This window comes from Capra hircus, chromosome 17 (genome assembly GCF_001704415.2).
Source record: "Capra hircus breed San Clemente chromosome 17, ASM170441v1, whole genome shotgun sequence".
Lineage (NCBI taxonomy): Eukaryota > Metazoa > Chordata > Mammalia > Artiodactyla > Bovidae > Capra > Capra hircus.
This window is the reverse complement of record NC_030824.1, coordinates 26,005,911-26,030,990: the sequence shown is the minus strand read 5'-3', so window position 1 is coordinate 26,030,990 and position 25,080 is coordinate 26,005,911. Positions and strand designations below refer to the sequence as shown.

Sequence of the window (25,080 nt, the reverse complement as noted above, 5' to 3'; positions counted from 1 at the left end):
AATGATACTGAAACGGTACATCACCGTGCACGTATCCAAACCCACAGCATGTGCACCGAGAGCAAATCACAACATAAACCGTGGACTCTGGGTGATGACGTGTTGATATCAGTTCAACAGTGGTAACAGGTGAATCCCACCAATGCAAGTTATTAATGGGGCAGTGAAGGGGGCAGAGGGGGAGAGGGAGTAGTGCGAGTTCTCTGTTACTTCCTGCACAATGTTTCTGTGAACCTAAAACTGCTGCAAGAAATGAAGTCTATTAATGTGACAACAAAATGCCATGGCTGTCTTAATCCTCTTTTGGCGTTTCTAACATACGGGGGAGCCCCACAGAACGGAAGGGGCGGCCTCTCCACCAGCACGACCCTTCCTGTCTACGAGAAGGGAGCATGCACTCCAGGAAGCCAGACTGAAGCAGCCCTGCTGGGACCCGGCCTTTTGGGCCCCACCTCCACTTCCTCTTAAGGCTACCTTTCCAGGAACTTTTGTCTCACATTGTGGTTAGCCTCTTTGGTAACTTAATGAATTATTTTTAACCTACTGCAACAATATGTAGTCTAAAAATGCAAACCTTACCACTCAACAAGAGAGAACCCATCCAAATCAAGGATGGGTAAGGAACTTAAAATAGAAAAGATCTAGAAATTGCTGACAAACCTGTGAGAAGACACTTGGGATCACTAACCATTAGGGTAGTGCAAATCAAAACCACAGCCTCTCACACCCACACAGATGTGGAGCGGGGGACCCTCCTGGCATGGAAATGCTGTGGCTGCTGTTATGGTTTGGCGGCTGGTGAAGCCCCAGAAGACTGAGCTCCGCAGCCTTGCCTTGAGCCTGATCCCCAATCGCCAGGTGATGCTGCAGGACATGGGGATGGGGGGGGACCAAGAAAAGAGGTGACAGAGCAAGAGAGTGACAACCCATCAGTAACAGCAGCTCAACAAATCCAGACGTTTATTTCCTTAAATTGATATTACACAATTAACATAAAGGTGTGTGTGTGGGGGGGGTCACACAAAACGTCTTTTAAGGTAGATCAAGGGGAGAGCTGTGTCATGGAGAAATGGACAGGCTGGCAGCACGCACCCTGTGCCCTGGGAGGCTGGCAGCGAACAGAGCTGCAAGTGGCTACTCCCATGGCGCTGGCCTCCCAGTGGGCCCTGATTCCAGCTGATCATAAAGCAATAAATACGAACACATTCTGTGTTAGAGGAGAAACTCAAGTCACTGGTGATGAGACACAAAGGGGTCCCAGGGCTGCTTGCGGCTTTTCAGTCCAAGCACAGAGGCAAGATTTCAAGTATCACCGAGAGAGAAAATGAGGATCTTCACCTGGGCCTGGGGTGAGATCTCAAAGCTGTGGGTGATGGACTGGGGCCCCCTCTGCATCCTTGTGAACAGGTTTGAGAGGAGTTGGGCACGGTGGGCAGATCAGGGAAGGGCACCCTAGGGCCTAGACAAGGGCTTTTCCGCCAACCACTCAAATGTGGCCAGGACCTGGGTGTGTGGGGGGTGACTTGATGTTAAAACCTACTGTGAAAGCTGGACTGGGAGGCTTTTGCACTAATAACGGTCATCACCTGCCCACCATCTTCAGGCAGGAAGCGAGGGTGAGGGTGGGGCAGACAGCTAAGCGCAGACCACACGCGCCTAGCACCATCAGACCCCCAGGTCTCGACATCGCTGCCAAGGCTGTCCCTGCCCTGTTCCCACCCTTTCAAAACGAAACATCAACTCGTATGAGATTTCTTAAAAAAAAAAAAGTTACGGAAAATAAGACACGTTTTAGGAGAAAAATGTGAAAGACTGCAACGTCTGTGCTGGGTTTTGGAAGCTCGGTGCTTCGTACTGTCCGTCCCTAAAAGAACATTTAAATAAGACGGCTGTCTCCCGAAGAGGGTCCCGGGCGGCGGGCACAGAACATGTGCTCGTGGGGCTGTTTATACACGTACATGAGAATACGGGTGTGCACACACGCTTCATAGTGCAACAGCCGGGACCAAGTGGCAGCCCCGGGTCCAGTCCGCCTGCATAAAGTGCTGGGTGATTCACAAAGCTGGGTGGTGGTCTCAGGGAAGGGCAGAGGAGGGAGCCAGGAGGATACACCTTTTCCTGGGTGGATCCACTGGGCAGGCCTGGCGGCTTTGGCTTGAGTGGGCATCATGGTTTCAGGGCCTCTGTCTTCAACATGACAGCCCTGGGGTCTGGGTGGGGTCGGGGGATGCCCACGCATCCCCACCTGCCATCAAGGCAGCTGAGAGAAAACTTCAGATTGCTGGCTGGGCTAGGAGTTCTGCCCGTCAGGCAGGCCAGGGGACTGGCCTGTGCTGAGGTTCTGGGTGGGGCCCTCCACCACCCTGAAGTCCATGGCAGAGGAGCCCAGGAGATGGAGACGTGGCTTGAGGCCTGGCTCTGGTCGCTGGGTGGGGAGCCAAGGTCCTTTCCCCAGCACCAGCAAGCAGTGTCAAGGCCACAGGCTTGTCTCTTTTAGCCCGGCCAGCACACTGCTCCCCGCCCCATGGATCTGCAGAGAAGGTCCAGTCCTTTCGGCACCACAGGCTGGGCCTCCAAGAGGTCAGGCACAGATGCCGGTCAGCAGGGCTGAGAGTCTCCGCTCAATGCACAGCTTGCCTGCAGTGAGGGAGGGAGAGAGAGTACCCAATGAGTGGGTGCCCGGCTGCCCCCTCCCGCTCCCCCCGGGCCCAGCGGCACTGACACTTGGCGATGTTCTCCACGTCCGCCTGGTCCGTGAGAATCTGCTGCAGCCCCTCCATGAGCAGCAGGGCCTTGTGGTAGCGCTGGACACAGTCCTCCCGGCGGTGGAACATCTCGTCCAGGGCGGCCGACTGCACCTGCCGGGCAAGGGTAGAGGCTGGGTCTGGCTGTCCCCCAACAGGGTAGGAGGACCCGGAGCTGACTGCCTGCAGGCTGGAGGGCATGAGTGATGGGGCAGGGTGGTGCAGGCACCATCCAAGTCACCGTGAGGCCTAAACAGATGCTTGCTCACCTCAGGCAGTCGGGGTTACAGGTCAGACCCCGAGGGTGGCTAGCTCTGCCCCCAGGTCTGCCACTGGGGAGAAGGCTCCCTCGGACATGGTCCCAGTCACTATCAGTGCGGGCCAGCGATGGCACAGCTTAGCAACAGTCACCCCAGGAGTTTGGGGATGAGAAGGCAGACTTTCCCCAAATGTTTATTCAAACGTTGCTTTTACTACAAGTGACTTTTTTCAAAAACCAGAGATTGCTTTAGAAGCTACTCTTTTTGAAGAGCAACAGAGGCAGAACACTGAGCAGGGGCCCTCCATGCCCCCAGCTGTCTTCACGCTGTGTCTTCCAAGCTGGATGCCTGCACAGGTTTCTTCCATTGCAGAAGAAACCAACTCGCCTGTGAAGAGACTTCAAAACCAGATCCCCTGTTTCCCTGGTAAGGAAACTGAGTTTAGAGAGGGATGTGACCAGAGATATACTTGGACAATGGAGTCACACTGTGGGGCTTAAGCTCAGGTGAGGTCTGGGCTCCCTGCTGGGGCTGGAGGGGGCCTGGGTATCACTGGTTGGCAGAGTAGACAGCATGGTGGAGCAACGCCCTCTGCAGTCTGGCAGAGCTGTGGCCATCAACCAGCCCTGCTCACTCCTTGGACCACTCTCCCAGCTCCTCCCCACGCAGGGTCCCGCAGGTCGTACCGTCTGCACTGCGTGGCTAAAGATGAGCTTCTCAGCAGTGACGCTCTGGATGCGGTCCAGGAGCCGCTGCTTATCCAGGAAGAAGCGCTGCAGCCGCAGGCTCAGGCTTTGGCAGGACACTACGCTGGTCTTGTACAGCTCATTCAGTTTCCGCACCACTGCAGGAGGGGGCCTTGCAGCTCAGGCTGACTGCAGGAGTGGGGACCAACAGGCAAAAAGCCCCTCACTCCACCCCCGGGGCAGCTTGCTGACCCCACCTACTATGCATTCTGCTCCACCAATGCACACTGTGCCTTCCCACCCCCAGACACACAGGGCCCTGCTTCAGGGCCTTTGCACTTGGCCTTCCACCATCCCCCTGGCTGTTATCCCACCTGGGTGGGGCCTGCACCAGGTAGCCTTAGGGAGGCCTCCTGCATCACCTCACCCTCCCTGTCTTCCCCACAAGCTCAGAGCCTCCTGCCCCGACCCTGCTGGGAGCCCGAGCCATCCGCACTCACCTTGCTTCACGGTGGATGACAAGCAGAGCTTGCCAGCCCGGATCTGGTCAATGGCGGTCTGCAGGCCCGAGGACAGGAGCTCGGCCACCTTCAGGTAGAGCACCAGCTGCTCTGCAAAACTGGAGGGCGGCACGGATGTGTCAGAGGGGGCCCACGCCCCAGGCGGCCTCCCCACTGGGCACCCGCTGGGCACACCCACCCCCACTCGCGGCTCAGCAGGCTGATCTGGTCGGCCACCACGCTCTCCTGCAGCTGGTCCTCAGGGCCCCCGGCCGCCTCGCTGGCGCTGCCCTTCAAAGCCGCGATCTCTAGGACGTGCTGGACAAAGACGAGCGTGAAGCGCAGGCTGTGCAGGATCTCCGTGTGCTCTTGCTGGGGAGATGGGGCGGGTGAGCGACGGACCTTGACAGCCCTGTGACCAGCCCTGCCCAGAGATCATGCCGGGCCTCACCCCGGCCTGAGCCCTCACCTCCATCAGGGTCTCCTCGGGGAGGTCGGGGGCCTCGAAGGTCACGGCCCCCTCCAGGTTGGCGGTGACAGGGTCGGCAAAGCTGCAGCAGTGGCCAGGGGCGGGGACCTCGAGGGTGGCCTCACTGTAGGCCCCAGGCGCCAGGTGGCGGGCAGAGGAGGAGCCGGCCGAGCTGAGGGAGCTGGAGGAGCCCACTGTGGGGAGAGGGCTGGTGAGCAGGGGCCCCCATCACGGCTGCCCCTTCCCCACCAATCTTCTGCCACTCTGAGACACAAAGTCTGGTCCCCACCACCCGGCTCCTCTCTCTCCAGGGAGTAGAGCCCATAGTGGAGGCCTCACCACTCCTGGGCCTCCATCCACTGTAGGTGGAACCCTCGAGTTCAGAGGTTGGGGTTACAGAGGCCTATCTGCATGACCTGTGCCTGCCCAGAGGCAGCTCTGAGCCCTAGACCCCTGACCCTACCGGGAGGACCCTCCCAGGGCCTCAGCATGGGGGTGGTGCCCTGGTGCCCAGGGTTATCATCCCTGCTCCACTGGTGCCATCAGCCACTGACCCTCCTGCTTCCTGAAGGATAGCATGGGCCACTGACTCACTGCAGCTCCAAGGCCACCAGACAGTTCTCACCTGAGAACATGGTTGTGCGGGGGCCCTGGGGTGGCGTGGTCCCGCTGGGGGGTGAGCCCACTGTGAACACTACGGGGGAAGGGCTGCTGGCGCCCCCAGCGCGAGCTCCTGGGTGCAGGTTCCCTCCGAAGCCAGCAGAGGGCGCTGGGGGAGTGAGAAGAGGCGCTCAGGTTCCTCCCACCATGGCCCCCCCACTTCCCAAAGAACTCCCCACCGGCCCCCTCTGGCGCACCAATCTCCATGGGCTTCTCCTGCAGGCTGTCCGTGCTGCCTGAGTCGGGAGCCTGCGTCCCAAACGCAGCCTTAAGGAGCAGATCTGTGAGGCGGCCAGTGCTGAGGGACCTGCAGGGCGAAGGGTGGTAGAGGTACCATGAGCCGCCCCGGGGGTACCAGTCTACCCACTGCCCAGGGCTGGCCCCCTACACCCCACAGGCAGGGCCTGGGGAGCCTCACAGCCTGGTCAGCGTACCCAGCCCTGCCCATTCCAGGCAGTTACTATCACCCATTGAACAGATGTGCAAACTGAGGCTCAGAAGTGGTGGTGGAGGGAGTGAGGTGCAGGCAAACAGCAGGCAGGCTGGGCCTCACCTCCCCAGGCAGTGTTGGGGGAATCCTCAACACTCACCTTCCGAAGGGGCCCTTGGTGTCCTCTGTGGGCCGCAGGCCAGGGCCCAGCTGCTGCCCTTGGAAGGGCCCTGCCTCGGAGAGGTCGGGTAGCGTCCGGTTCCGTGGTGGTGTCATGACCACGCCTTGCCGGGCCAGGAGGGTCAGCAGATTCTGGGAGCTGGGGGTCTTGGTGAACTCGAATGCGGGCACAGTCTAGGAGGGGCAGGGAAGGTGCTGAGAATGACCTGCACGGTAACGCTAACATCCTGACAGGCTTAGCAGTGCTGGCCTGAATCTGCAAGGCCCCATGCCTCCGCAAAGGCCCAACCCTCACTGACCCACGTCTTCACAGCAAAGAAGTGAGACTTCTGTGTGGCTGACTCCGTCCTGTGCTGGAACAAAGGCACACATGCAGACCGGGCACACATGTGTGCATCTATGCCCTGACACAGACACCATCAGCTAGCTGAGGTACTAGCCCCGCTTCACAGACAGAAAAACTGAAGCAAGGGCTGAACTAAGTCATCTGCCCATGGCGGCAGGTTAGGTTCTCTGGTGCTCTGGATGCTGGACCAGGGTCAGATACTTCCCATCAAGGGCCAAGAGATGTTTTGCCTTTGGGGCCAGTCTTCATCACGGCACTCCGCGTGTAAATGGGGAGATTTATGGAGTCAGCCACCAGCCAGGGCAAAAGATCTGGGTGCAGAGGGCAGGCCCGGCTGTCCTGGAGCATGCAGGCCCACCTCCGGCTTCTGGGGACCCTCATGTCCTGCGGGAATCCCACCAGGGAGAAAGCCCAGTGGCCCAGGCACGTGAGACAAGTACAGCATCCCTCCCACCCAGCCCCTGGAGGTCTGGGGCCCTGATACCTTGGTGGGGGAGCCCAGAATAGGAGGCAGGGGATTCCGCTGCAGGAAGTCGGGCAGCTTGGGTGAGCCGCGCAGGGGCCGGCAGGATTGAAGTCCGTGGGAGGGCTGGGGGGGGCTGGCCTGCGGGTGGCCGAACGCTACCCCCAGTGGGTCCGTGGGGGGTTTGGGCAGCTTGGGACGGACGACATGCAGGTCGGACAGGTTGGGGGCGCTGTGCAGGCGGCAGCCCAGCCCTGTGGTGTGGGGAGAGTGCTCAGGCGCAGAGGAGCCTGGGAGGGGACAGGATGGGCCCAGTCACAGCCGTCCACGGACGCCTGGACCGGCCCACACCACCAACCAATTGTGTACGAAGGACCCCAGTCTGCTCAGGATTCCCTTTACCCTCACAGTCACCCAAGCCACACTGCACCCATGCTTTACTGTGTACCTGGAAACAGGCACAGACACTGAGACACCTGCCCAAGGTCACACAGCATGACAGGAATATGGGCTGAATTTGAACCCCGTAGTCAGCCTCTATAACCTGAAGGCTGGCGCTTGTTAAACAGTCTTATGGAAGCTTTCCTGGTGGCTCAATGGTAAAGAATCTACCTGCCAAAGCAGGAGACCTGGGTTTGATCCCTGATCCAGGAAGATCCCACGTGCTGCGGAGCAACTAAGCCTGTGCATCACAATTAATCAGCCTGTGCTCTAGAGCCTAGGAACTGCAATTACTGAGCCTGTGTGCTGCCAACTACTAAAGAGCCTGTCCTCCGCAACAAAAGCCACCACAATGAGAAGCCTGCACAACTGCTCGCCACAACTAGAGAAAAGCCTGCACAGCACCATAAGACCTAGCATAGCCAAAAATAAAGAAATAAAATTATACTTAAGTAAATCTTAAAAAAAAAAAAGATGGTTGTGGACAGGAAGACAACCACTGTTCTAAGCAGTGACAGGCCAGCCCAGGGAGGTCAGCCCAGCTCCTGTGCCCCTCCCCAGCTCCACCCTCAAACCCATCAATCAGGCTGGAGCTGCACCCACCTGGACGAGGGGACCTGCCACCCCGCATCTCAGATGCTTGAGGGGAAGGTGCTCCGGTCCAGCCTGGCCGCTCAGGGATGGTTCCGACTTGGGGGAAAGAGAAATTGCCAGGGTCAACATGGGATGGAGAGCAAGACCCTCCCCTTCCTCAGGGTGGAGACACCCAGTCCCAGCTCAGATGCTGGGTCTCCCAGCAGTATAGTATATAGGCTCACCCTGGGGAGACGGTGTGTAGGGCCGGCCCCCACCCAGGGACAGCTTCCTGGCCAGGGCGCCTCCGTGCTCAGCATGGGACGGGGGTGATGGGCTGGCCCGTGCAAAGCCCAAAGGACTGGTGCTGCCTGACCTGCGGATGGCAGAGGACCTAGGGACAAGCAGGTACAAGGTGTGAGGTCCCCAGCCACGCTCAAGGGCCACGAGCATGCCACATTGTCTGTCCCCCTCCATTCAAATAATGGGCCTCACCAGGAGCCAAAACCAGTTGGGGATCCCCGGTCCCTGCCAGGGTGACTGCCAACTCAGAGGGGCTTCTGGGAATTAATTTAAAAAGTACCCCTTCCCACTCTCTTTTGGAACTTAACACAAATCACCATCAGTTTTAGAAACACAAGCAGTCACCATACAGCTAGAGTGCCAGAACGTCCACGAAGCAAGTGGTGGCACTGACAGTTACACAGTGCTCAGCCTGCACAACCGTGCTTGAGAGATGGCCCTGCACCACCCAGGTGGGGTTCTTACCACAGACGAGCCTGGCCAGTGGGGGGGCCCTGCACTCACCGCGCTGTCTGATACTGGGTGGGTGACTGCAGGTTCTGCTCAATGCGCTGGTAGTTCTGCACCTGCGTGGGGACTGGGATGGGGACAGAGGCCCCACATCTGCTGCTGGAGAACGTGCCGGTCCGGCTGTGGTGGGCAGAGAGAGCTTGGGGTCACTGCAGGCGGGGCACTGGTCTGAAGCCCAGGCCCAATATCCCGGGGCAGAGGCCACTGCAGCCACCTGCTTCCCTGTCTCCGCACATGGCCCCTACCACTTCCAGGGGTCTGTGGGCACTTCCTCCCCGCTACTCTGCACTCAGGTGGCTTCTGGTTGGGACCAGCCAGTGGGAAGGGGACAGAGGAAAGTGAGTGGGCTGCTCCTGTGGGCTCTGGGCATGACTGCCCCCGTGGCCCTACAAGCTTGGGGAGCGGGGCTGATGACACTGGTCTCTGGCAGTTTCTACAGCCCCCGTGGGCCCCAGCCCCAACCTTGCATCCTTCCCACCACAAACCCTCCCTTCCGCCGGACCACCCATGAGGGGCCTGGCAGCCTGCCCAGCCTCTGGACATGATGGCTTCCTGCATGGCCCGGCTTGGCGCTGGCTGGCGTCCTGTGACGCCAAGGGAAGCCTAGGTGGCCCCGCCCCACTTACCCTGAGGGGCTAAGGGAGCTGCCACAGGGCGGGGAAGGAGATGGGGTCCGGCCACGGCTGTCCAGGCCAGTGGAGGCTGCCAGCGAGCTCCTGCGGACAGGGCAACAGGCAGTCCCCACTCAGGACAAACGTGCACACGGACTCTGGCATCACCCTCAAGACTCCACCCTGCACTGGGCACAGCAGACCTGGCCCTGCCCAAACTCTGACCCGGAGGGTCTAAAGATAACCTGAGAGCAGGCGCTGCCCTCCCTGCAGAACAGGGGGCAAGGGGCACGGGGCTGGGGGATGCTTACCCACTGCACATCAGGCTGTCCGGTGGTGGCTTGGCACCTGCTGCCTCAGCTACCAGGTCACCTGTGGACAGGAAATGAGTCAGGTTGGACCCAGACACCTCCTCCTGGGGTGGTAGGGGCCCTGTGGGGCCCCAGCGCTCTCCTGTCCCTGTTCTGGCACTCACATTGCCACCTCCCTTTGCCTGTCTGGACTCAGGGCTCTAAAGGAGACCCTGGAACCTCCCCTGCACACCAGCCTTCAGCCAACCTCAGGCCGGGTGTCCACACCTTCCAATCTGGGTCTGCCCCTCCTCCCAGATCTTCAGGTTCCCACCTTCCCTCCTGCTGCCCCCTCCTTGCGATGCCCTTGGCTGGGTACCGGGCCCCTCCTCTGCATCAGAGCCAAGCTGACAGGCTCAGGGTGCCCCACTGGACACCAGGGCTGGCTCCCACCCAGCCCCATCTCAGCAGTCTTGGTGGCCAGGGCCAGCGAGAGACGCGCCAGCATCTAGGGTCAGGAGAGGAACTGAGGACCCCAGGACAGGGCTTTGGAAGGGCTGCGGGGCATAGGCTACAACTCAGATACAGATGGGCAGGTGCTCTGGACGCTCTGGACACTCCGGGGCACAGGCCCTGTGCGTGGCCAAAGGCAGGACGCAGCTCTGACTTGATGACCAAGCGCATCTGGGGTGGGAGCTTCCAAGTCCCTTCTTAGGGGTATGTCTGGCACATCTGCAATGAGCCCCCTGCCCACCCTGTGGGGGCCCCCTTACCTGGAAACTGGGCCGGGACCATGACAAAGTCGTCGGTGTCGCAGGATGAATCCTTGCTGCTGCCGCCTGAGTCCCGGGAGCCTTGCAGGAAGCCGGCGGCCTCGGCTGGGGAGGTCAGGGTCTTCTGGAGCTCCTGCTGCATCTCCCCCAGGGACTGGGGGTCAGAGGGGAGCCCGCTGAGACTCAGGCCCAGGGCCTGGGGGAAGCGGGGCTGCTGGGGACGAGGCCAGGGCTCTGCATGATCTCCCCACCACGTCACGCCTCGCCTGACTTCCCCACAAGGACAGTCATCTCACAGAGCCACCTGCCCCCCAGGGTGAGGAGGCGCTTCACTCCCACAAGCTCCAGGGAGAGCCCCTTTCAGGTGACCCTCCACTTCTCCCTCCGTCCTATGGAGGGTTGTACAGTCTGGCACACTGGGGACAGGTACAGGGGGCAAGGCTGCCTGTGCGCAAGCCCTGTGCCAGGCTCAGCAGATGGGGCATCAGAGAGGTGTTCTCTCCACCACCAGTCCAGCCCTGGTCCCTGCCTAGCAAGACAGACAGATGGACAGGTGGAGGTTCAAGTCCCAACGCCCCCAACCCCATGCACAACCTCGGCAGACCTCACCCCACCCGTGCTGGGAACGTGGGCTGCAGGAATCAGATCCCAGGACACAGGGACCCCTGCACACAATCCTGCCCGGGGCCCCTGTCCGTGTCCACCCATGCACAAGAAGGTTCAGAGCTGATGCAGCCCACTGACAGCCATCAGGTCAGCCACCGGGACACGAGTGGAGAAGGGGCCTGAAAGGGGACTTCACCCACTTCTACCGCTCCACGTCCACAAACAGAACGTGTAAGTCTGGTGTCATCTCACCAGACTACACTGCAGAAATAAATGTGGGGGCCTGGCTAGGACAGAACCCCCAACAGGGTTCCTGCAGCCGCCTACATGCCCCAAAGCTGAGGGAGAGGAGCCCGTAGCCCCGACCCTGCGCATGACTCACCGGTGGGGAGGCCAGGTGTGAGGTGGAGCTGCTGCTGGAGCTGCTGCCAGACCCCGAGCTCGGGTATGAGGGCACGGGCACAGGAGGGGCTGGGGGAGGGTGTGGGTCAGCGCACGTCAGCACAGGATGCTCCCCGGGCCCTGCACACTCCTACCCTGCCCATGACAACCCCACACTCTCCAGGACGCCAGGGAGAAGACCTGTGCGAGGCCCCTGCCCCCACCTCCCCAATCCCACTGCACCAAGTCAGCTGAGCTCAAGCCCACCCCATGGCCTCGGGGGTCCCTGGGGACTACAGACTGGAGCAGGACTGGGGAGCTGGGAGTGGGCGCGGGGCTGGAAGCCCATGGGGAGAAGGGAGGCACAGGAGTCCTAGAACTCTCAGGGGACTCACACTTCTTCACAGCGGCACTGGCATCCAGAAAGGGGTGATGGAAAAACTCATCTGTAGGAGAAAAGTTGGGTCAGGGCTCAGGAGGGTCCGACACCAGAACTCCCCGGGTGAAGGCTGGGCCCCCACCGTCCCCTCCTGTGGGCCTGAGCTCCTGCAGGCTCTGGCCCCTGTCCTGGCTGCCTCACGCCAGGCGCGGGGGAGACAGAGCCCCAGCTGGCAGCTCTTGAACACATCTGGCACCCCTAGTGTGGTCCAGGCTGGCGCCGCCCACCCTTCCGACAGTTCCCAGCAACGCTGCCTGTTGCACAAGTGGGGGTTTTTCTATCTGTGCAGCTGGGAAAGGAGCTGTGGGAACGGGGAAACCCACTCACTGTGGCCACAGGGGACCTGGAAGCTGGGGGTGCAGGATGAGGGGTCCAGGGCCAAGAGCTAGAAGGGCTCCTGACCCCCAGGCCTGTCAGAAGGAGAAGGGGGGCCGGGAGGCTGGCACTCACCGAAGTCCATGCGGTCTTTGTGGTTGCGCTGAAGCAGAGCCAGGAGCAGCTGTCTCAGTGGGGCCGAGGTCTCCCGGGGGATGCTGGGGGCACAGAACACAGCGTTGACAGGGCAGCCTGGTTGGGGCAGAGAGGAAGCGGGCGGGGGTCTGCCACCAGGAGGGGCACTCACGTGGGGACCAGCGTCTTGTTCTTCTCATAGAAGAGGCGGAGGTCCTGGGGACTGCTAGCCTGGAAGGCGGGGACAGGGGGTGAGGAGTGAGCGCCCACTCCACCTGGCCACTGCCCACTGCCCACTCTGCGCCTGACCCTGAGAGGTCCGTGGTCCAGCACTGCCAGCCTGTCTGTCTGAACACAGAGCCCTCACATGCTTCCAAGGAAGGGGCGCCCCCTCTCCCCACTCAGGCTGTGGAATCGCAGGGACCGCACAAAGGCGGAGGCTGGGGGGCCCCAGAGAAGGTTGCTGGGCCTTCCACCCACCTGCTGTGGATGACTTCTGGGTAACTGCTGTAACTGGTTGTTTGCTTCTTGAAATTGAAAGGTAGCCCATGCGCCAGCTCCAGAAGAGGGCCTGAGCAAGTTCGCTCCCCAAGTGGGCCCTGCCTCCCTTGATAACACATGGCTGGCACATGCGTGTTCATTAATCATTCACTGAGCCCTGCTATGTGCCAGGCACTGTTCCAGGCACGAGGGTACAACGCTCCCAAGGCCGACCTGCCAGCCAGGGACAGCCCTGTGCTTGCCCACATGGGGAAAACGGTAGGCAGGAAGGGGTGGAGGGAGTGGGGGGTGGAGGCTGGCCTAGGTCACTGGGCAGGCACAGAGGCTCTGGGGCAAGCTGGTAGCAAAAGAAGGCTACCAGGTCAGGCCAAGGGGTCACTGCAGGACGCGTGTTTGTGGGGTGGGCTCAGACGCATGGGCCCTCTAGGGTCCAGCGCAGGACAGGCCACTGCCTTCCAAATGCAGGGTACACCCCAGAATTTGGGGTCCTGGTATCAATATCTTGGCTCACTCCGGCACTAGAATGGGTGGGAGGGAGGCCGTGACACTTGGTTCAGACATACACATGGACACACACAGAAGTGCTCCAGAGCCAGTGGAGACTCCGGCCTTGGCTCTAAGCAGGATAGGCCCCTGAACTGAGTGCACAGTGGGAAGCTGGGTGACCATGTCATGCAGGTGGAGGGAAGGCTGCAGGACTTTAACAACCCACGACTATGGCAGGCTGCAGAGACAAGCATGCACACACCTGCAGTGGACCCCTCTGCCCTGGGCGCTCACCTGGAACGGTGCCTTCCCTGTCAGGCACTGGTACACGATGGTGCCGATGCTCCATAGGTCTGCCTTCCCGTCATAGTGCTGGGACATGATGACCTCTGGGGCCTGCGGGGCGTACAAGTTTGTATGGCGAGCATGGACACTGAACTGTGCTGACCAAAGCCTGCCTCCAGCCGGGTGTCAGCCAATCAGAACAGACACCAGCCAGGGGCCAATCACACAGACACTAGCGAAGTGTCAAACGCCAGAGACACGGTGGGGAACAAATGGTATATCCATGTCAGCTGCCACCCAAGGTGAGACCACAGGATGGGGCTCAGCTCTGGACACGGGAGGGAACCCTGCTCCCGTGTGGATGGAGGCCCCCTCTGACAGGACAAGGCAGCAGGGGCTGTGGGTAGCCACCTACCATGTACATGGGGGAGCCACAAAGTGTGGCTGCCATCATGTTGCTCTGCAGGTACCGAGCGAAGCCGAAGTCGGCTGCAGGCAAGGAGAGATGTGTGAGGGGCGTGGCTGAGGCCCCTGGGCCCCCTGGGCCGCAGCCACCCCACCTCACCAATCTTGACCCGGATGTTGTTGGGGTTGGCGCGACGCCCGCCAGGGTTGGACAGCAGGATGTTCTGGGGCTTTAGGTCCCGGTGGATGATGCCCTTGCTGTGCAGGAGCCGCATGGCACCCGCGATCTGCTGCAGGAAGAGCCGGATGGTGTCCTCGCTTAGTGTGCGCATGGCTGCAGGGAGACAGGGTTCAGGTGGGCACAGCTCGCCCGGGCACCCAGAGTGAGGGGCCTCCTACTGCTCCTGCGGCCTCTGAACCCATCCTTCGCACTACCTGATCCTGAGCTGCTCCGGTGTCCCCTCCCCATCTGCCAGCTCCATGGTGTTGCCCAGCACACCCAGCCCCTTCTCAGTTTAGGACCACCTCTCAACAGCTTCCTCCACCTACTGCTCAGGGTAAAAACCATGGCCAGTGGCTGCTTGACAAGCCCCAGGTCCAGCTTCAAGCAGCGAAGGGCTCATCCAACAGGTGAGAGAGTAATTCCCCACTTTTGCCAGGACCCTGGGGAGGCCTGACCCCTGTGGATAGCCAGGGATCTCTGGAGTCCAGAGCACTCAGGACAGGCCTGTCTCCTGCAGAGCCACCAATCAGTGGCCATAGGGACACCCCACAGGGCACCACATCCCAGCAGACCGACTAGAGCCCAGCTCAAGAGTGACCCTTCCAGATCAAGTCTCCCCTGCAAGGCCATCCTTCGTGGTTTTGACATAGCATGTAACCCTAACAGGGCTTCAGTCACCCTCCCATCCTTCTCAGCAGGCGTCACCACCATTAGGCCTAAGAAAGCTCGTTCACACCAGGCCACCTCTCACACTGGGTCAGGGTGAGCCTGAGTGCGCAGCCCATCCAGCCACGGGTGTCCACTCACTGTGCAGGTAGTCGGCCAGATCCCCGCCGTTACAGTACTGCAAAAGACCAGCCACATGTCTTGGTCAGCTGCCAGGAGAGACCCTGCAGCCCAGCCCAGGTCTCCCCATCACCCAACTCCAGGACACCTGCTCCCTTGGCACTTGGGTCAGACGTGCCTTGCAACTCTCAAGCAGGTCAACAGGGACGCTCACCACCCCTTCAGCCCCTGCTGTGGCCACTGGGCTGCTGGCTTGATAAGCCCACAGACATGAGGACAACTTCTAACCCCCAGATGACAAGGGGCCTGAGAAACAGGAGGGCCCAGCCTCCCGGTCCTTACAGCTGGCCGCCAGGACTCACCTCCATGACCAGGTAGACGGAATTGGCCATTTCCTGCAGGACACAGAAGAGGCAGTGAGAGGTGGTGGGGAGCATGCCCTGCCCCCAAGTCTAGCAGCCGTCTGGGAAGCCCGACTTAGCCCCAATTTGACCTGGGTGCCCGACCTCTGCAGCTGCCCTCAACACACTGCCTGGGCTCAGGCAGCAGCTCCGGGGGTCATATCAGGGCTCAGCCAGTTGGTTAGCGACCAGAACATAAGGACATCTGAGGGCCAAGTGAGCTTGAGTGACGGGAGGAGGAGCAAATCATATCACGCTGTTTCTCAAGGCGGGGAAAGGAGCTGAGGTCCCAGGAGAGATGTCAGGGCTGGAATGATGACCCCACCTCCAGGGAGGGGCCCTAGTAACCCCAGGACTCCAACAGGATCAGGGTCAGCTGCAGCCCTGGGGTCCTGACGGGACTTCCTGTCCTATTGAGTAGCGAGTTGTGGCCGAGTAGACCCACCAGGTGGGGGATCCAGGCCCACATAAACGACACAACTGGGGTATGAGGGCCTGTCTCTCGGGCCAAGGCAACCACTCCTGCCTTCGGACTCAAAGATGCCAAGAGGATTACAGGTCAGTGCTGTCAGCCCACTGCTAGCCAGGAGCACCAGGCCAGCTTCCGGCTCAGCCCTTGGCCACCCATGGCCTCGAGGAGACACTGGCATCCTTGGCTGGGTCCACACCTGCAAGTCTGAGGGGCCAGTTGCCTGGGCCGGTATGGAACCCCACCAGTGTCCCCACGCGAGGTGCCCTTGAGATCCCAGGTCACCGATGAGGAAACAGGCTGGAGGAGCCAAGTCCACCAGGCAGGTGTGGACCTGAACTCTCTGCTCTCCTGCAGACCACTCCCTCCAGTCTTCCCCAGGTGGGGTTTTCCCTAACTGCAGGGGGCTCTGCCAGCCAGGACAAGGTCCCCAAGCCCCTTTAGCACCAGTACGTTGCAGGGTCTTGGAAACCAGGAAGAGCCCCTCCCGCCAACCCCCCCCCCCGCCACACCCCTGCAAAATCAGTAAGTCTTCATTCCTCATCAGCACGCTATTCCCAGGAACTCCAACTTCTAACCCACCCCCGACCCCCATGCAAGGGGGCAAGTTTGTGAGCTGGCCCTGTAGCTCTCAAGGCAAGGGGGGAGCCCCAAGGGGGAGGTGACTGCAGGAGGGACATGTCTCAGTGGCCTCTGGGGGAGGGCACCCAAGGCCCAGATAGACTTGACCCCTCAGCAGTGGGCCACCGCCTTCTACCCCTACTCAGGTCCCAGACATGTCCCCATTCCCACCCGGCAGGACAGAGGACCCTGACTCAGTCACCCTGCCCCCAGGAGGTTGGTTCCAGGCTCAGATCCACATCAACGGGGACACAAAGCCACTAGTGACACCCTCTGTGTAAATGTCAGTGCCCTGTAACAAGAAAACCCCTCTACCCCGCCTCCAGAGCTCTACCAACAGAGGGCCTGTGGGTCTGGGATGGAGATACCCCAAGGAGCAGGGATGAGGTCAACATGGAAACCTCTTAGAGCTGGCTGGGGCCCGGATCAAGCCCATTTCCACACGTCCCCACCCCGTCTCCCCAGGCTGGTTACTCTCTGTGTCCCAGCAGGCATGCAAGAAGCCTCCAAAGTGCCCAGCTGGGGCTCCTCCGGGAGGGGGGCAGGCTCTGTCCACAGAAGTCCACAGGGGCCCTGCCCCTCCCCCCAGGAGTGACAGCGTGGGAGCTGCCTGCAGGCCCCGCCCTCCCAGGCCAGCTGTGGGCAGAGATAACTCAGGGTAGGGGCGGGAGGGAGTCCCAAGAGGTCACGTGGGGACTGGTTGGGGGGGCCCAGGCCAGGGGGGAAGGCACACAGGGAGACAGGGGGACAGAAAGAGGAAGATCACAACAGAGGAAGACACATGGAGGCTCAGGAGCAGAGTCGGAGGCTCCCAGCAGAGGACCCAGCAGAGGACGGAGGGAGGTGCCAGAGATAAGGACCCAGAAATAACCCCGGAGATCGGAACACCCACTCCCCGTGACATCCAGGCCACCTGCTCCCTCACCTGCTGTCACCCTGACCATGGCCACCTCTGCGGATGTGCTGAGCAGGCTCCCAAACTCACTCACCAGGGAGCATCCTTGTCTCAAGTGGCCCAGAGGCTCGGTCCCTCGCCTGGGCCATGCAGCCAAACGGGCAGCAGAGCGGGGACTCAGGGCCCCTGCTTCCCAGAGAAGCCCCCAACTCCCCCACCGAGCCAGGGACCGAGTGACAAGGACAGGAGATGGATGCAGCATCCATGCCCACGGGGTGTCTGTCCCCAGAGTCACCCAGGCCTGGCAGGAACGCTGCCACCACCATGCCTGTTTGGGGATGAGGGGCCTGCCAGCTGGGAGATGCACCCATCGTCCCCCAAATCTGGGTGCATCCACCACACGATCACCTCCTCACCAGGATGTCCCTGTGGCCTCAATGACAACATGCTGTCTTTCGCACCCAGGAATCCACGGGACCCCCATACCCACTGTACCTACTCCAGCCAGGGAGCTTCCAGATGCCAGGCCAGACGCACTCCCTCCCTTGTGCCAGCCCACAGGGCCCACTGCCCTGGGGCTCCTAGACCTGGGGCCTGCCCCATACCCCTCAGGTCCTACTGGGCAGAGGGTCAAGGGTGGGGGGTGGGGGGAGTCGCACCCACCAAACCTCACCAAGTGGGATTCAAGCCCAGCTTCAGAGGGCCCCTTAGGCCAGGACCTGTCTCCCTGCCAGTGGTATCAGCTTGTAAGGCACTAAACCAGCCGGCTGGCACAAGCCTCGGCCATTCCCTGAGGTCAGGAAACATGCCCAAGGCCCTGCCACCCCTCATGCCAACCCCAGGCCAGGTCCAACGACAAGAGCCCCAATGACAGGGCCTGCAGGGCCCCCAGTGGAACACTTTTCCAAGGAGGCTATGTGCCCAGGCCCTCCTGCCACCTGGGGCCTCACTGGGCGTCCCCCACCACCCACCGATCCCTGAAGACGACGACTCTCTGGGGCCCCTGGGGAAAGAGAGGTCAGTGCGGCCTCGAGGGCACAGCTGGTCAGCCCCTGGCAGCCTGCTGCCCACCCAGAGCCTGAAAAGGTTCTGCCCCTGCCTGCCTCCTCATGAGCTAAACTTGGTCTTCACAAACTCCCCCAGGAAGTGGGGACCAAGTGGGCTCCAGAGGGCAGGCCTCCTCCTCAGGGGTCAGTCCAGACACCTGACTGCTTCCTGGGGCTGCAGTGATCGCCAGAGCGAGAGAAGGTAGGCAGATGAGCACTACCAGCCATATTCCTGTCCTCAGGGGTCTGTTACGTCATTAACACAAGAATACATACATACACACACACACACACACACACACACACACACGCATGCATGCACACACGCACACGCGGCTGAGGACACACACACATGCGCGGCTGAGGCGCTGGCCCCCCCAGGCCCCTGGATTCTGCAGGGAGCACACCGGGGCCACCACCTCCATCACTCCAGTCACCCCCAGGGCAACCTGAGGACTGTGCAGGTCCCAGTGATGTCCTCCTATTTGAGGGCAGAGAGGTCCTGCAATTCTGCTTCTCACACAACTAGCGAGGGAGGGGAAGTGCTGGGTACCAGAGTCCTGACCACCACACCGTGCAGCCCCCAAGGCAGGGGGCGGTGAGCCCCAACCTGTGCGCCTGAGGTGAACAGGCAAGACCTTCAAGGCGGGATGACACGAACCCTCTCTATCTCTCCGTGGTGTTCCCACAGGCCCTGGGGACGAGGTTGGCCTGGGTGTCAGGGCCAGGTGTCCTGAGCAGCCTGGCACGGGCGCCCAGGCACGTAGGAGGCTGCCCCGCCACAGGGTGCTAAGGTGCTTTGCTTAATAGGATCCGAGCTCCCGGGCTGGGCCGAGCCCACTCTGTCTGGTGATCCTGGGCTGGGCCTGGTAGGCAGGTGGGTGGGCGGGCACTGACCTAGTTACCTCCTGGGGAGTGGGCTGTCTTGGCTCCCAACAAGGTGGCAAAAGCCACAGCCAGCGTCAAAGTGCGGGCCGCCCACGGGAGCAAGGCTGCTCCCTGCCCCCAGGCTGGGCTCTCCTGGACAGCGCCCAGACAGGAAGGGATGCCCGGCCCCACCCTGAGGAGGAAGGCCCACCCTCCGTCCTCAGGGAGCCTCCTTTAGCTTCTATTGTGTGCCTGCGTCTCCCGGGAGGGGGGAAGGGGAGGCTGGCTGCTCTCTCCAGCCCCCTTCTTCCCACATGCCGGGCCTGCCCCTGGTTCAGGAAAAGCAAGGACACTTCTAGAATGGAAAACACGGAATCGACACGGTCCTCCCTGGGACGGCCAAGTCCATTCACTACTGAGCCGGGGCTCTGAAAAAAGCAAGGCCAAGGGCTGCCACTGTCCTCAAAGTTCCCACAGGGAGGCAGACCAACCCCCCGCCACCCCCGAGGAGGTGTCCACCAGCCCAAAGTCACAAGAGGCTGGCTCTGTCGGCCAGGCTGGCGAGAGTGAGTCATCCAGCTGTGGGAACCAGCCAGACGGCGTGCGGGCCTCAGGAAGGCCCTCCTCCCAGGGCACACTGGGCAGGGCTGGTCCCCAGATTCCTAGGATGGCTGCTCTCCCCAGAAAGAGCACATCTGGACACCACACAGCAGGCTAGCGTAAGACCGAGGGCCTTACCCCTCAAGGAAAGGCCAGGGCTCCAGATGCCTCCCCACAAGTCTGCAGAGCACCACCCCATCCCCCACCCCACCCCCCCCCACCCCCGCCGAGTGCCTACGACCCACCCACCCACCCACATCAGCCTGGCCTGACAACAATCACTATTCCATATGGCCCCAAAACAAAACCACCTCAACAGACAAGAGGCAACCTGAGGGGGAATATTTGTAAACTATCACAGAAGGGCTTTCCTTAATATATAAACAGTTTCAATATATAAAGAGTTCCTACAAATCAATGATATTTATATAGCTCTTACTAAGTAGCAAGTACAGGTCTAGCCAGGCTTCCCAGGTAGTACTGGTGGTAAAGAACCCACCTGCCAGTATAGGAGACATAAGAGACTTGGGTTCGATCCCTGGGTTGCAAAGATCGCAGGGGAGGAGGGCATGACAACTCACTCCAGTATTCTTGCCTGGAGAATCCCATGACAGAGGAGCCTGGCAGTCTACAGTCCATAGGGTTGCAAAGAGTTGGACATGACTGGAAGCGACTTAGCATGCACAGGTCTAAGCACTCGATATATACAGACTCAAGCTGTCATCACAACCACCCTACAACACAGGTGTACTGTTAAAATCTCCAATTTTCTGGGTAACAGAGAGGCACCAGGAGGCTGAGTAGTTTGCCCAAGGTCACACAGGTAAGTACATGGGGGAGCTGGGCCCAGAAAGGCAGTATGGCACAGGGCCCATGCCATTCACCACCATGCTGTCCAGCCTTGGGAATCACAAGACCTACAGGAATACATCCCTGGGCAGGAGGCATTCCTAGTGTTCCTGGGCACAGGAGAGATGCTGAGCCTCACTCAAAAGTGAAAAACAAAACCATACGAGATGCCATTTCCCACCACTCAGAGTTGCCAAGATGAAACTCTGATAACAGATCTCCTGGCAGCAATGCGGGGAGACAGGCCCTCTCGCAGGCAGCTCTCCTGTGTCCACGGTCCATCCTCAATGGACCACAATCTGGCAACAGTTCCCAACTAAAATACGCATCCTCTTACTTCTAGGAATCCACCCTGCAGACACATACACATGGCAAAGGTGAATCAAGGAGAGTCACCACCACACTGCTGACATGTCAGAATCCCAGAATAACCCCATGTTCCATCAGCGGCGGATTGGTGAGGTCAACTGTGGAATATGGGGCCATGAACGCCCCACAGCTGCAAACAGAACCCACAGCCACAATCATTAACAACACTAAGACACACAGTGCTCAGTGCTTACTGGCACACCAGTTTCAACCAAACAACTCCAGACTCTGTTTTACAGAGAAAGAGATGGAGGCACAGAGAAATTAAGATACTTGTCCAAGGACACACAGCTAGTTTAAGTGGCAGAACCAGGACTGGAACTAGGTCACCTAGCTTCAGAGCTGGGGCTCTGAATCTTGCAGAAGGAATGGGGGATAATTTTCCTGGGAGGAGAGGGGGTGTCATTTCTCACCTCGGGACTGAGACAGTTAACGTGGAGTGACACAGACTTTCTCCAAAACATACACTTAAGCAAAAAATACCATAGTAGAACAGTGAATGGTGTGGCAGCAAGAAGGTGCGTGAGGATGTGTCCTGATCCCAGTGAGACCCTCTGGGGGAGATGGGGCTCACTGGGACAGGGGTGGTAGGGTCACCTTTTTCCACACCCGTTTTGTACTGCTTCTTCATTTTTGTTTTTTAAGTCAAATCATTAATTGCTTTTTAAAGCCATGATTTCCTGGGTCCCATGGGTGTCTCAGTGGAGAAGGTAATGGCAACCCACTCCAGTATTCTTGCCTGGGAAATACCATGGACATAGGAACCTGGCGGGCTACAGTCCATATGATTACAAGAGTCAGATAGGACTTAGCAACTAAACAAAGCGTGTCTCAGACTGGTGTCTAAGGACTTGGGGAGCCACCTTACACTTCGAGGGCTGAAAGCACAGAGCCCCAGGTGAGGAGCCTGGAAAGGAGAGGCTGGCTAGCCCCTAAGCACTTCCTCCGCACAGGGGAAGCCACAGCATTACCAGCCCTGGAGGAAGTGGCACTGCCCACAACCAGGTGTGTGGCCCAGCCAGGATGGGAAGAAGGGAGAGAACTGTGTATATATGTGTGTGTCTGAAGCGGGGGCAGGTAGGGAAGAGTGGGAGAGGAGGAAGAAGAGGAGGAGACAGGGGCCGCCCTCTTAGCCCCAGGACACAGCTTCCAGGCACTCGCTCTCGCTGTCACATTGGACGTGGGCCCTCCCCAAGTCACCTCATGTCATGCCACAGCACCCAAGGCCACAGCCCAGCTCTGAAGGGGGAGGGAGAGGACAGGGCAGGAGGGAGGAGGCCACCAAAACACAGTCGGGCTGGGAACTTCCCCTCAGCCAGGGGCTGGTCCCATGGCCTCAGTAAACAGGTTTCAAAACCATTAGTCAGCACTTTGGCCCTCAGATTTGCTGCCTCAGGTTCCTCGGTCCCAAACTGGGTCTCCAGGGTCTCAGACCCGGGCCAAGGCTGGGCCCCACCGCCAGGCCCACATGCCAGGGGCATTGGGGGAAGTTGGCCTCAGCTTTCTGGGCCAGCTAGGCCTGGGGTAGCCTCATCAGCTGGGGGCCGGCCTCCCTCCTGCCTCCTGCCTGGGTGGCTGGCCCCAACTGCCAGCAAGAAGGAATCTCCTTTGGCTCCTCCCCTCCCCCAGTCTGACGCAGGGAGACACTGGCCAATGCCAGGCCACTGGAGTAATGTCAACAAACAATCGGTCAGCCCAGACAGGTGGTCCAGGCCGGCAGGATAAGCCTGGGCCTGGGCTGGGGACAGGACCCACCTTCGGGACCACTGGGTCCAACACCTCTGGAGGGCCACATAGTAGCCAGACCTCCCTCGGTGGAAAAGTGCTGGTGCCCGTGGCGATTAGGGGGCCGGGGAAGGTGGGAGCTCTCCCAACAGGCCCAGAGGAAGCCCAGACACAAGAACTGGACTGAGGGTGGGGTCTCCAAGGTCCCATCAGGCCTCCAACACCCATCCAACAAATAGGGATGCCCAGCTCCTTCCCCCAACACGAGATGCTGGCCTAGAACAACCTACTCCTGACAGGGTCTCCAGCAGTTAGCTGGCCTGGGAACGGGAGTCACCAGGGCCTGAGGCTGCGCTGGGGCCAGCCTGGGGGGAGCACACCCCCTCCCCACCACAACCACAGCCCCAAGCCTTACCTGAAAGTCGTACAAAGCCACGATGTTTTCATGTTTCAGTTCCTAGGACAGAAAGCCAAGTTTCCGGTGAGTGAGGTGGACTCACCCACCACCCTCGCCCCTCTGGCTTCTGGTGTTGGCTCACCTTGAGGATTTTTATTTCTTTCCCTAGGAGAGTCTGAGACTTGGCGAGATTCTTCTTATTAATGCACTTGACGGCGACCTCCAGGTCGTGTTTCTGAAAACGAAGCGTGGGTGTCCCTCAAGTGCCGAGAACCTGGCAACCCCTTGAAGGCCTTGCCCAAGCCAGGTAAGCACCTGGCAGGTCCCTGGAGATGACCGGTCAGGAGCGTATGAGAGGGATATGGTCCCGGGGCTGTGGGGTGGAGATGAGGGGACGCCTGGCTATGTACGTGTGGGGCCCCCGGCGGGATGAGGGGGAATCTCCGGGATGTGGAGGTGGGGACGTGGGGGGTGCCCGGTGGTAAGGATAAGGGGGTCCCTGGAGCGGAAGGTGGGGGCCCCCGGGGCGGGGGGCCGCCCTCACCAGGGCTCTGCCCTGGCTCGCCTGCCCCTCACCTCGCGGTGGCGCCCCTTGAAGACCACGGCGAAAGCGCCGTGCCCAATCAGGTCCTTGCGCGAGAACTCGAACTTGCCCACGGCCTCCAGGCCGCCGCGACCGGGCTCCATGGCGCGGACGGGGCCAGGCAGGCCGGGGCTCAGGCGACGGCACAGACCGGGGGCGGTAGGCAGGGGGCGCACCCCATCGGGCAGCCCGGGATGCGGACGCGATTCGACTCCAACCCGGTCTCGACCGGGGCTCAGACCCTAGCTTCGGGTCTGACTCGGGCTCCGGCGGGGAAACAAAAGAGCCGCTGCCGCCGGGGCCCGGAGCCTGAGACGCCCGCGCAAGCGCATTGAGCGCCGGGTGGGGCGGAGCCTGGGGGCGGGTCTGTCCAGGAAGGGGCGGGGACTGGTGCGTGTCTGGCCTAGGAAGGGCGGGGCCTGGCCGGCGGCCGCGCTTTGTAGGTGGTGGCGCCGGTTGTGGGGCGGGGCCATAGTGGGCGGGTCTTATTAGGGGCGGGACCTATCGGATGGTTAGGCGGGGACAATAACGGGCCCTCCCCCTTGGGAATGGCATGGGAGCTGCAAGCCTGGGCATAGGCCAAGGTTGGTCCTCCAGCCAGTCCTCATCCAGCAGCCTTGCACTACGTCCTTTGTCTGTGCACCCGAGTGGTGCACATGTGCCATAGTCGCCATTAATACCTGGGACGTGTTCTGCGTACCCCAAGGGCTGGGGATTGGATAGAATAAATTATTCGAAAAACAACTACTGCATTGCAGGTTAAGCATTTAAAATTGTGCTCAACAGTTACAAACTTTTCCCCAAAACTGCACCAAACCAAAGAAATAGCCCAGAAGTCCTAAAGGTTAGGTCAATTCTGGTGCATCTTTTCTACGGAATAATACACAGCAGATTCTTAAAGGCAGAGGTGGTCAGATAAAAAGTGCTCCAGGACTTCCCTGGTGGTTCAGTGGTTAAGACCCTACCCTTCCGCTACAGGGGTTTATTCCTGCTTGGGGAAGATTCCACATGCCATGGATCTTGGCAAAAAAAAGTGCTCCAAAGTATAATTCAATGAAAGCAAGATTTTGAACAATGGATTGGTCACTGTCATTTTAGAAAGTCACTGGAGAAGGAGATGTGTATACAATACCCGCAAATGTATACCTATATTTGTAAACATATATAGAGGGCTCTCTAGGTGGGACAGTGGTAAAGAATCCACCTGCCAATGCAGGAGATGAAAGAGATGCAAGTTCCATCCCTTGATCGGCAGATCCCCTGGAATAGGAAATGGCTACCTGCTCCAATATTCTTGCCTGGAAAACTCCTTGGCCAGAGGAGCCTGACAGGCTATACTCCACGGGGTCACACAGAGTCAGACATGAAAGCGACTGAGCACCTACAGGTATAGGGTACTTAGTACTATACGTATGTATATCCAGCACATTGTATAATTTATAACAGCTAACTGTTGC

General features: G+C 59.9%; 1 protein-coding gene across 3 annotated transcripts; it reads right to left on the bottom strand.

Annotated features, from left to right (window-relative positions):
* ULK1 (unc-51 like autophagy activating kinase 1) lies at nt 944–23,949 on the bottom strand. Of its 3 annotated transcripts, none has more exons than XM_018061432.1 (28): nt 23,617–23,949; nt 23,183–23,275; nt 23,059–23,100; nt 15,164–15,196; nt 14,823–14,859; nt 13,953–14,126; nt 13,803–13,876; nt 13,397–13,498; nt 12,288–12,346; nt 12,116–12,198; nt 11,622–11,672; nt 11,228–11,316; nt 10,240–10,393; nt 9,488–9,548; nt 9,192–9,281; nt 8,560–8,685; nt 7,998–8,146; nt 7,783–7,869; nt 6,760–7,028; nt 5,910–6,103; nt 5,517–5,626; nt 5,285–5,428; nt 4,660–4,853; nt 4,390–4,562; nt 4,191–4,309; nt 3,691–3,848; nt 2,723–2,858; nt 944–2,637 (listed from the first exon to the last, which is right to left on the bottom strand). In XM_018061432.1, exons 1-28 carry the CDS (start codon nt 23,725–23,727, stop codon nt 2,582–2,584), a joined length of 3,168 nt encoding a protein of 1,055 aa, XP_017916921.1. In that variant the 5' UTR covers nt 23,728–23,949; the 3' UTR covers nt 944–2,581. The 3 variants fall into 3 exon arrangements, with proteins under 3 accessions (XP_017916921.1, XP_017916922.1, XP_017916923.1); XM_018061433.1 differs by having other exon boundaries at nt 6,760–6,992; XM_018061434.1 differs by lacking the exon at nt 5,285–5,428.

Bases quoted from the DNA above. Each gene is read 5' to 3' on its own strand.
- ULK1 (XM_018061432.1), bottom strand. From the start codon at position 23,727: ATGGAGCCCGGTCGCGGCGGCCTGGAGGCCGTGGGCAAGTTCGAGTTC. The intron at 12,199-12,287 runs GTGAGTGCCCCT...CTGTGCCCCCAG, and splicing joins AACAAGACGCTGGTCCCCAC to CATCCCCCGGGAGACCTCGG. The intron at 3,849-4,190 runs GTGAGTGCGGAT...CCCCTCCTGCAG, and splicing joins GTCATCCACCGTGAAGCAAG to TGGTGCGGAAACTGAATGAG.